Below are 12,102 nucleotides of genomic sequence, written 5' to 3' on the forward strand. Positions count from 1 at the left end.
AAAGTGTCTTGAGTGAGTCAGTTCATGGCATGCTTCACACAGAATGGGCCTTCACTTCAGAAGTTCCTGGTAGATTTGCAGGGAGTGATTCTGGCCCTGGCCTGCCTCTTGTACACTGCTATAGTAACACACAGGGGCTGTAAAATGAGCCACAATGGGCCCAGGAGAATTCTCCCAGTGCAGGAGCATTGTAGGACTGATATAAATGGCTCTACACTGCCCCCTCCGTGGAACTTGGCATAGGGGACATTTGGGGAGTGGGGCTTGGAGCAGACTGAGGCCTTGCCACAGAGGGTATTAGAGGTTGGGCTTGGAAAGGAGTGGGGGTGAGGTTATGCTAGAGTTGCCAACTTTCTAGTTTCAGAAAACTGAACACCCTTGCCCCGCCCCTTCTCAGAGGCTCCGCCCCTTCCTGAGCACTCCCCCCCTGCTCACTCTATCCCTCCCCCTCAGACATAGTTCTTGTTTTGACAGATGTATTATGCTATGTTCAGGTTTTATTTGTTACAGGATGCTAGAGCTGGCAGCAAAATAGTCAAAAAGGGTAATTAAAAAAAAAAAGACATTTCACAAGGGTCTTCATGATTTTTTCCCTCCCCCTTTCCGTTTTTTGTAACCAGCTCCATGTTTTTTGTTAAAGTTACTGTAATTTTGTGTGTGGAATTAGGACCACACATTATCACAGCTGCAGTGGGTCCATTAAAGGCCCATGCCTGAAGCCCAAATACAAATCAAGCAGTTGGTGACAGAGGAGGGACCGGCAGGGCAGCTGGTGACAGACCAGGACAAGTGGGGCAGTTGGTGACAGAGGAGGGACAGGCGGGGCAGCTGGTGACAGAACATGGCAGTTGGTGACAAACCAAGGACAGGCAGGGCAGATGGTGACAGAACATGGCAGTTGGTGACAGGCAGGGTAGATGGTGACAAACCAAGGACAGGCAGGGCAGATGGTGACAGAACATGGCAGTTGGTGACAGGCAGGGTAGATGGTGACAAACCAAGGACAGGCAGGGCAGATGGTGACAGAACATGGCAGATGGTGACAAACCAAGGACAGGCAGGGCAGATGGTGACAGAACATGGCAGATGGTGACAAACCAAGGACAGGCAGGGCAGATGGTGACAAACCAAGGACAGGCAGGGCAGATGGTGACAGAACATGGCAGTTGGTGACAGGCAGGGCAGATGGTGACAAACCAAGGACAGGCGGGGCAGATGGTGACAAACCAAGGACAGGCAGGGCAGATGGTGACAGAACATGGCAGTTGGTGACAGGCAGGGCAGATGGTGACAAACCAAGGACAGGCGGGGCAGATGGTGACAGAACATGGCAGTTGGTGACAGGCAGGGTAGATGGTGACAAACCAAGGACAGGCAGGGCAGCTGGTGACAGACCAGGGACAGGCGGGGCAGATGGTGACAGGCGGGCAGGGGCGGCTCCAGGCCCCAGCACGCCAAGCCCGTGCTTGGAGCGGCACGCCGCGGGGGGCGCTCTGCCGGTCACCGGAGCCGCGGGACCAGCGGACCCGCTGCAGGCACGCCTGCGGGAGGTCCCCGGAAGCCGCGGGACCGGCAGAGCCCCCCACTCTCCCGGCATGCCGCCGTGCTTGGAGCGGCGAAATGGCTGGAGCCGCCCCCGCAGGCGGGGCAGTTGGTGACAGAGGAGGGACAGGTCCTGCGGACGGGCCCGGTGCTGCCCTGGGGCTGGGGTAGTCCCCGGGCCGCCCCCCGGGGGAGGCGGGGGCGGAGTCTCAGCGGCGCCCCCAGAGCGGGCTCGAACGCGCCGCCCTAGTAAAGATGGCGCCCGGGCTGCCCGCTCTCAACATGGCGCCGGCGGCCTCGCGGCGGGCACGTGACCCGCCCGGGCTCCGCCCCCAGGCGCTCCGTGGAGTCCCGGCGAGCCCCCCAGCGGGCAGGGGAGCCGGGCTGCAGCCGCTACGGGAGGCCGGGGCTGGGGCCGGGCATGCAGCGGCCGGCGGGCTGAGCGGCCGATCGCAGCCCCCGCCGGGCATGTGCCCTGGGCTCGGGAGCCATGTCCAGGGTGAGCGGCCCCGGGCCGGCCGGCGGCCCCAAGGAGAAGCGCTCCTTCAGCAAGCGGCTCTTCCGGGGCCGGGCCGGCGCGGGCTCGGGCTCGGCCCGCTCGCTCAGCGGCTTCATGAGCCGGGTGCTCAAGACCCTCTCCACCCTGTCGCACTACAGCTCCGAGCCCGAGGCGGCCCGCGGCCCGCCGCCCCCGCCGCCCCGCGGCCTGGGCAGCTGCTTCCACCCGGCCCGCCCGCCGCAGAGCCCCGAGCCGGAGCCGCCGCCCGAGGCGCCGGAGCCGGGCCCGGAGCCGGTGCCCGGGGTGGCCGGGCTGAAGAACCACGGGAACACGTGCTTCATGAACGCCGTGCTGCAGTGCCTCAGCAACACCGAGCTCTTCGCCGAGTACCTGGCGCTGGGGCAGTACCGGGGCGGGGGCGGGGGCGAGCCGCCCCGCGCCGGGGAGCGGACCCCCCCCGACAACGCCGCCCCGCCGCCGCCGCCGCCCAAGGGCGAGGTCACCGAGCAGCTGGCGCAGCTGGTGCGGGCGCTCTGGACGCTGGAGTACACCCCGCAGCACAGCCGCGAGTTCAAGGTGAGGCGGGCTCGCCTTGGGGCCCGACGCCGGGCTCTGGCAGCGGGGTGTAACCCCCGCCGCTCAGCCGCGAGGCAGGGGCTGGGCGTGGACAGACAGGGCACGGGTCGGCTCAGGCCTGCCCTGCTCGGACCCTGCTCTTCCCCCTCGCGGTCCCGCACACGGGCCTTGCTGGTTCACGCCGGCTAGCTTGCCCTGGGGTATGTGGAAATCTGTCACCCTTTCTAAGGACCAGCGGGAGACCGGGTCACTACAAAGACAAGAGGAAAGGCAGGTGATACCAGGTCACAGCTTAGTAGCACAGAGGCCGGGGCGGGTAAACTTTTTGGCCTGAAGGCTACACCGGGTTTCCGAAATTGAATGGAGGACCAGTTACAGGAGGCTGTGCCTCCCCAAACAGCCAGGCGTGGCCTGGCCCCAGCCCCCTATCTGACCCACCCTGCTTCTTGCCCCCTGATGGCCCCCTGGGACTCCTGCCTCACCAGCCCCCCTTGTTCCCTGACCGCCCCCGGAGCCCCTGCCCTTGACTGCCCCATCCAACCAACCCTTCTCCCTGATCCCACCCCCAGATCCCCTACTCCTGACCGCCCCCCCTCTGGGACCCCTGCCCCTATTCAACTCCTCTGTTCCCCACCCTCTGACCGTCCTGACCCCCTATCCACAGTCCTGCCCCCTGACCACCACCCTGAACTCCCCTGCCCTCTATCCAACCCCCCCCCCGCTCCCTGCCCCCGTACCACGCTGCTTGGAGCACTGGTGGCTGGCGGCGCTACAGCCATGCTGCCCAGAGCACCAGGACAGGCAGCCGTGCCGCCTGGCTGGAGCCAGCCATGCCACTGTACAGCACAGAGCACTGGGACAGGCCGTGGCTCTGCACCTGTGCTGCCCAGCAAGAGCTCGCAGCCCCGCTGCCCAGAGCATTGCGCCTGTGGCGCGGTGAGCTGAGGCTGCGGGTGGCGGGAACAGCAGGGGAGGGGCCGGGGGCTAGCCTCCTGGGCCAGGAGCTCACGGGCCAGGCAGGAGGGTCTCACGGGCTGGATGTGGCCTGTGGGCCATAGTTTGCCCACCTCTGACATAGGCTGACCTAATGTTTAGCTGTTTTATTTACAAGTGTGAGGGCTTTGGTATACACTAGGGCAGTGGTTTTCAAACTGCAGGTCACAGTAGTGGGTTGCGGAATGTCAGGCACTGGGTCACGGCGGCCCCGGTCAGCACCGGCGACCGGGCCGTTAAAGTCCTGTTGGTGGTGCTGCCTGGCTAAGGCAGGCTCGTGCCTAGCTGTTCTGACACCGCACTGTGCCCTGGAAGCGGCCAGCAGCAGGTCTGGCTCCTAGGCGGGGAGCCAATGGGATTCTGTGCAGTGCCCCGGTCCCAAGCACCGGCTCCGCACTCCCAGTGGCCATAAACCAGCCAGTGGGAGCTGGGGGTGGTGCCTGCAGGTGAGAGCCCGGTGGAGCCACTTGTGTACCTCTGCCTAGGAGCCGGACCTGCTGCTGGCCGGTTCCAGGACGCAGCACAGTCCACGGTGCCAGGACAGGCAGGAAGCCTGTGGGAATCTCTTGCTAACTTGGCAGATGGTAGTGTGGGAAGCTGAGGTGTTTAGGCTTCAAGGACGGGCTAATTAGGCTGTGAGGTGTGTAGTGAGATGCTGGCCTTGGCGGGACCCTCCTGGCCCCTTGGGCCACTTATGTTATCTGGAGGAAGGATGTAATAGGTAAGAGCAGGGCACTGCGGAAGATATTGTTACGGTTTAGTTAGGCAGCTGGTGTTTTTATTTGCCTTTTAGTTTTGGTTTGTAATAGATTGTAGTAATGTGATGCTATGAGCTGGGAATGTTTTGCTAATGCCTTCCCCCTTTTTTTTTGATTTTGAGAAAAGGGGGGAGATGTGGGAATCTCTTGCTAACTTGGCAGATGGTAGTGTGGGAAGCTGAGGTGTTTAGGCTTCAAGAACGGGCTAATTAGGCTGTGAGCTGTGTAGTGAGATGCTGGCCTTGGGCTGGTTCTCATCTGCCAGTAGGCAGTAAACAGGATAATAAATCAGAAAGTTGTACAGGATGACAATTACCCTATGAAGTTATAGCTGCGCCTGTGTGTATCTTATTATTAACCAGTTAGCAATTGCTTGATTGCCTGCCATAATTGTATATAAGAGCATGCTGGAGAGAAATAAATGACTTTGCTACCAATCACATTGATTGTTGGGCTCTGTCCATGCCCGCACGAGACGCACTGAGATGCAACAGAAGCCTTCCTTAGCACCCCCCTGTGCTGCTGACCGGGACCTGCCCCAACCACAGGCACCAACTTTTCTTGGCGCCAGTGGATGCTTGTGCGCCCCTGGCCCCTCCCTACTCTGCCCTCTCCCTGCCCTTATTGGACCCCTCCCCAAATCCCCCGGCTCTGCCTCTTCCCCGAATCCTCTCCCTCCCTCCCTCCCACCGCTTGCTGCGCGAAACAGCTGTTTCATGGCGCAAGTGCTGTGAGGGAGGGGGAGAAGCAGGAGTCAGCAGCATGCTCAGGGAGGAGGCAGAACGGAGAAGGAGGTGAACTGAGGCTGGGGGTGGGTCGGGGAGCTGCCCATGGGTGCAGAGCACCCACCAATTTTTCCCCGTGGGTGCTCCAGCCCCAGAGAACCCACGGAGTTGGTGCCTATGGCTCCAGCCCTGCACCCCAGCCCTGAGCCCCCCAAAACCTGGAGTCCCCTTCTGTACCCCAAACCTCTCATTCCTGGTCCCACCCCAGAGCCTGTCCCCACTCCCACATCCCTCCATGTCCCCAAGCATTCCATTCCCGGCCCCACCCTCCCAGCCCTCACCCCTGCACTGCAACCCTCTGCCCCAGCCCCGAGCCCCTCCCACACCCAAAACTCCTCATCCCCAGCTCCATTGGGTCGCAGGCATCAACAAATTTCTTCAGTTGAGTCTCCAGAAAAAAAATGTGAATACCAGCGTACTAGGGAGATTCCTTTATTGTTTCAATTAAGTGTTTTCAGGAGAAAGAACTCTTTTTAGTGGATATTTCTTTTTATTCTTGGTCACAGATGTTTATCTTGGTCTATTAAGAAGCTGGGACCAGATGTGGCCCACTAGCTGAAGTATAAGCAGATTCATAAGGCATGTTATGTTGTACATTGGCAGTCACTAATGACTCTCTGGCATAACCAATACCTATGTAGCTTTTTGAGTGACTCATGGATTCCACTGAATGTTGTTTCTCACAGTTCTGAGTAAGCAAAGATGCTAGCTGGCTGTAAACAGACAAACAGCAGATTGGAGTTTTCAAAGTTTGAAACTTCTGTAATGCAAAGCAAAAAACTAAATGGTGAAATTGAGTGTGAAGGTAAACTTGGCAGTGTTTGCAGACAACTTGTTTCTTGTCTGTAGAGCAGCAGTTGCTTGTTAACCTGGCTATGCTAGCAATACCCTGCTTACCCTCTTTAACTAGTTTACTTTTTAAGTTAGCCCCCTGCTCTTTATTCAGATGCAGTCTCAAGTGCCAGTAGCTAACTTTGCCCTTGGGACTAGTTTGCCTGAGAACCTTTCTCTGAATAAGTTTATAACTTATTAACATTAGTTCCAAACCAGGCACGTAGCAAGTTAGTGTGTGCCAGACTTTGTTTTGGTGGTCTTTTCCTATCTTAAACTTTATTCCAAAGTCCCTTGGAACAGAATTTTGAGGTTCTTGACATGTCTGAAATAATATTTCTAGAAGTGTGGCCCATATGTTGCTAATTGAAAGCTGCCTGGTGGAACCAACTTGTGGCTGTGAGCATAAAGTATACTTCAGTCATCTGATTCGCAACAGTTTGTATTGTGTAAATAGTACTCTCTCAAGTAGTCTCCTGTAACAACTGCTTGCCTTTGCCTCAGGCCACACTTTTTCTTTGGCATTTCTGTTTGTGGATGTGAAAAGGGGATTGTTTATTTTAACTTGTGGTCTGATCATAGACATTATTGGGCTGGGTTACTTCTTGGGTTTCCTAGGAGATCTCTCACCCTAGTTTTGGTCTACACAAGAAAAATTGTTACCTGTATTACAACAACTGCCACCAATATTGCAGGCACTGGTGTAGTCATGGCACCATGACAGGACAGAGCAGGTTTGCATGACTGCCCTAGCAGCTTACCACTAATGCAGTGGTTTTCAACCTATTTACCATTGAGGGCTGCATATGCAGCTCTCTCTGTGTTATGTGGACCACATCCACACAATATATATACTATATGGCCCTGAGGATGTCACATGGGCTGCAGCTGTGTGCTGATTGGGTCACAGGTTGAGGACCACTGCACTGTTGCTGTAATATAACTTCCAATTTTTGTAGTCTAGCTGCAGGTGCTGTAGGACCTGGTGTTAGTGATTCAGTGGGCACGACTTCGCAGCATGGTGCTGGGGAGTACTGTATTGACGCTGTTTCAGGAGGAATGCAAAGGATGGTTCTAATTTGAAACATGCCTCTCCATAAGGGGCCTTGTGGGATGCAACATTTGTATTTCAGCAGCTCCAGAGACCTAACTTTGCTTTTTTGAAGACACTTAGAAGCTAACTTGCATTTTACGTGATAGTGCCACAAACTCAAGCTATAAATCAAATGAGAATCTTTCTGGCTCATGTATGGTCACCAGTAATAAATATTCTGCAGATCAGATTCTATCCTTAGTAACTCCAGTATTTTCATTCTCAGTGTTTTATTGAAACTTGATAAACAATTCTGTTGGTTTTGTGAGAGCCTGAAAAGCATCCACCTTGCTGTCTGGACTCTGCAGTGTTAATGTGTTAAAACTAAAACTTGTTTTTGTCACTCAAGCGAGCAAGTCTGACTCTGATTACATGCAGAAAGTAGGTCTGTTGAATAGCAAGATGCCATTCTTACAGAGTCAGTCATTTTTAAAGAGTAGATTCTTACACTCAAACCAAGTTTCTGACCATGTGAAAATATCCAATTTCACTTTTTGCAAGAGTGGAGGATTTTAATCTCCACATCTGTGCCAACTCCTGTTTTACTTGGGTGCATTCTGCCTACTTCAACATTTCTTCTGCAGTTTTAGTTTCTGCCCTAAGCTTCTGTAAAGTATTGTGCTGTTCAATAGCTGTGCTGTTTGCACCAGAAGTCAGGTCACTTCTGTGGTGGGGGGAAAGTGATCTTGTGTCTGTAGTCTTTAAAGCACTGTAGATCCTTTGGGATGAAAGGCACCAGACAAAGGTACAGTAAGAGAGGTTATTCCTGGGCTAGTTTTACTCCTAGCATAGTGAGAGTTCAGTACTACCAAATTACCTTCTTTGTAACAATGACTCTTTGGAGTATCAAAATTCTGCTCTCCCATGGAGGATTAAGAGACAGCGGAGACTTCGTTTTGTTTATCTAAACGGTGAATTATTTTCCTGCATGGTGGGATGAAGAGACGATGTACCGGATTATAGCAAGAGCAGCCGGAAATGTGGTTTGTGGGTCTGATGTGGCTCTTGAAAGCACCATAGGGCTCCATTATCCAAATGGTGGCGTGACCAATGGAGACTGCAGGTCCCAGCATGCAGTGCTCTACCTTGATCTGAGCAACTAGGTCCCATCAAATTCCAGACTATGTAATCTTCACATGCTTCACTTTCTTACTGAAGATAAAGACAGTAATATCCTGACCCACCCTATGTATATACTAGATGTGCCCTTTTGATTCGTGTTCAATTACCCATTTGGAGGCTGCACTGACACAATTTGGGCTCCCTAATCTTCTGAATTTGGGACAATGGCCAGCAATCCGGTCTGTTACCACACAGGAACTCCACTGATGTCTTTCCATTGTAGTCCTGCTATTTCCATGTTTTTTGATGTGGAGGTCTGTTAATTCATTTGTGAGCTGGGCCCCACTAGCTGCTGTCCCTGTCGTGTGTATGTCACAGCTAACTGCATGTTCAGTGATGACATGCATCCGACGAAGTGGGTATTCACACATGAAAGCTCATGCTCCAAAACGTCTGTTAGTCTATAAGGTGCCACAAGACTCTTTGCTGCTTTTAGTGATTACATTGTGCATAGTTGCAGTGTAGGGTCCTCATGTGAGTGGACATTTCTTTTTTCAATACTGAGTATCATGCTGGGCAGTATAAGCACGGGAAGAACAGACCCCTTGAACTGCAGGAATAATGAAACCATTTCCGGAAGTATTTGGGGACGTTGACACATCAAATCCATTATTTTTCTGATAGTGCCTGGAGCGAGCAAAGTGCTTCCTGAATAGAGAAAGGATGGTCCTGTCCCAAGGAGTCCACAGTCTAAAAACTAGTCTTTGAATGGGTCATACAAACTATTACCGCTTACTCCTTCGACTGCCATTATCAAATAATCAGTTGAGCTTGCATTAGGAAATTTATAAATGACTTCAGATTGCAGAGGAGTTTACATCGCAGTGACAAAATGGTGATGGAAGGTGGGGAAGGGAACATTGTAAGCTCTTTGGGGCAGGGACCATCTACTACTCTTGAGCTTGTACAGTGCCTCCATGAGGCCTCACTTGGTTGGTCTTTAAGCACTACCATTATGAACATGATTAATAACAACAATAATACCTAGATAGAAATAACTGCAGCCTTCAAAAGATTTTAGTAGAACTCTTTTCTGCATTCCCATCCCTCTCAAAATCCCCACAACCCCTAGGTGAACTCCTCTTTCTAGACATTCGTTGTATGTCTCTGGCATACAATCTTTTGAGTCACCTGAGGAGCCTTCTGGATGATCTTAAAAGCAACATATCATGGGAAATGCTGTTGAGGGATTGTCTGAATGAACAGTCAGTAAGCTGGGGTGTAAATCTACCTTGCAGTAGCCTGCTGCTCATTAGCTGTCTGTGTGAACCCTGCTGCCATGTACTAAAAGTTCCCTAGCATGCTTTGATATACTCCTGTTTATTCTATTCAGAGGGGCCACACAGACAGTAGATTCACACCTTAGCTTACTGTGCACTGTTTGTTTAGACTGGCAGTGAGTAAGATCCATCTTCACATCTGCAAAGAGTGAGCAAGCCGGCTTATACCAGATACAAAGCGATTTGATGATTACACTCTGTCAGGTGCTTAGCTGCCTCCTTACGAGGGACAAGCGGTTTCTAGTGAATTGACTTTTTGCATTCTCTGTCCTGAAGTGTAACCATCCTGAGCCTGCTGTTAACAATCCCATAAACATAGGATTTTTTTGCTAATGGACAGATTTGCACAATGCTTCCTAAAGGTGTAAGTAAATACTCTTGTGTGGCTAAGGCAGGGACTGTAAAGTAGGGAATAAGTAGAACTTGAATTTTTCAATTTAAAAGCGAGAGCTAAATGAATGTTATCCTGTTATCAGAAGCAACACCGTGTTTCCTAGTTCTGTCCTTTCCCTAGTCAGTCTTTAATATGTTTATTGAAGTATGAAGGTATCTAGAGGAGAGCAATATTGCACCCCATCCTAACAACTTCCTGGGCAGATTTTCTGGAAGCCCTAAAAGCTAGTTACCAGAAAATAATTACCTAAAGGTAAAGTTCCTGTAACTGGCAGGCCTTTGTCAATTTATTTTTATGCTCAAACTACAGATTTTGTTATGAATTCTGTGTTAGTACTTAATCCAGCACTATTTACTCAGAGCAGTGTGGGACTAGATTTTACATACTGTAAAGCAGCAAAAGGTGTCAACCAAACCCCAATGCCATGGGAAGAAGACTGGTTTGCTGAATTCTGACTTTTCATCTTATCTGTAGAAATGGTTTCAGAGGACCCAGTGCAATACTATCTTGTGTGTTCCGCTTTTTGTGACAGAAGTGTCATTTGACGCTAGCTAAGAAATAAAAACTATGTTAGCCAGCTTCATGCTGTGGAATGCTGATTCTGGGCCCGGGAAACAAGCACAGACTGGTGGGACCGCATAGTGTTGCAGGTCTGGGATGACTCACAGTGGCTGCGAAACTTTCGTATGCATAGGGCCACTTTCATGAAACTTTGTGACTAGCAGTGTGGAAGCTTGCAATGTCTGACAGCTACCGGTGTCAGTCAGGAATCAGTTTGGAGTGGGCAAATCTACTGTAGGGGCTGCTGTGCTGCAAGCAGCCAATGCAATCATTGACCAGCTGCTATCAAGGGTAGTGACTTTGGAAAATGTGCAGACCGTTGTGGATGGCTTTAATGCACTGGGGTTCCCTAACTGCGGCGGGGTGATAGGGATATGCGTTCCATCTATCTTGGCCCCGGCACACCGGGGCGGCCAGTACATAAACCGCAAGGGATACTTTTCCACTGGTGGATCACAAGGGACGTTTCACTGACATCAACGTGGGATGGCTGGGAAAGGTGCATGACGCTTGCATCTTCAGGAACTCTGGTCTGTTTGAAGCTGCAGGAAGGGACTTACTTCCCAGACCAGAAGATTACTTTTGGGGATGTTGAAATGCCTATAGTTATCCTCAGGGACCCAGCCTACCCCTTAAGGCCATGGCTCATGAAGCTGTACACAGGCACCCTGGACAGTAGTAAGGAGCAGGAGCAGTTCAACTATAGGCTGAGCAAGTGCAGAATGGTGGTAGAATGTGTTCCTATGGATGTTTGAAAGCGCGCTGGCGCAGTTTACTGACTTGGTTAGATCTCAGCACAACCAATATTCCAATTGTAATTGATGCTTGTTGTGTGCTCCACAATATCTGTGAGAGTAAGGGGGAGACATTTATGGTAGGGTGAGAGGTTGAGGCAACTCACCTGGTGGCCAATTTCGCACAGCCAGACAACAGGGCGATTAGAAGAGTGCAGCAGAGAAGCTTTGAAAGCCAATTTCATGACTGGCCAGGGTATGGTGTGACAGTTGTGTTTTTCTCTTGAAGTTACCTGCCCCCTATATATACATGAAAGGAAATAAAGTCAAAATTGTTTAAAAACTGTTCTTTATTATTTGTTGCACAACACATTGAGAGAAATCCGAAGGCAGATCAAGGTGGGGGGTATTGGGTTAGGGAGGTGGAGGAGGGAAAAACAAGTTGAGAAACCAAATCAAACGTTTGCATATGCCAGCTTTCTGGTGCTTGGGCAGTCCTCTGGGGTTGAGTGTGTGGGTCCCCGTAGCCTCCCCCCTCGTGTTCTTAGGCGTCTGGGTGAGGAGGCTATGGAACTTGGGGAGGAGGGAGGGTGGTTCTACAGGGGCTGCAGCAGCAGTCTGTGCTCTTGCTGCCTTTCCCGCATTAGATCCACCATACAGCAGAGCATGTCAGTTTGCTCCCCCATGAGCTTGACCATAGCGTCCTGTCTCCTCTCATCACGCGCGTCCCTCCTCTCTTTGTGTTCCTGTAATGCTTTACGGGACTCTGCAATTGTTTGCCTCCGCGCATTCAGCTGGGCCCTATCAGTGTGGGAGGACCGCATGAGCTTGGCGAACATGTCGTCCTGAGTTTGTTTTTTTTTCTGCCTTCTGATCTGGACCAGCCTCTGGGACGGAGTATATGGGGCCATGTTGAAACATTTTCACCTGTGGG

General features: G+C 52.1%; 1 protein-coding gene across 2 annotated transcripts in view; it reads left to right on the forward strand.

The window, feature by feature from the left end:
- The first annotated feature begins 2,032 nt into the window (after positions 1-2,032).
- USP31 (ubiquitin specific peptidase 31) overlaps positions 2,033-12,102 on the forward strand; it is a 69,691-nt gene continuing 59,621 nt past the window's right edge. For both annotated transcript variants that reach the window (XM_044980121.1, XM_044980122.1), the window contains exon 1: positions 2,033-2,617. In XM_044980121.1, the coding sequence (XP_044836056.1) occupies positions 2,033-2,617 (585 nt within the window). The remainder of the gene's footprint in view (positions 2,618-12,102) is intronic.

This window comes from Mauremys mutica, chromosome 11, assembly GCF_020497125.1.
Source record: "Mauremys mutica isolate MM-2020 ecotype Southern chromosome 11, ASM2049712v1, whole genome shotgun sequence".
Taxonomy (NCBI): Eukaryota; Metazoa; Chordata; order Testudines; family Geoemydidae; genus Mauremys; species Mauremys mutica.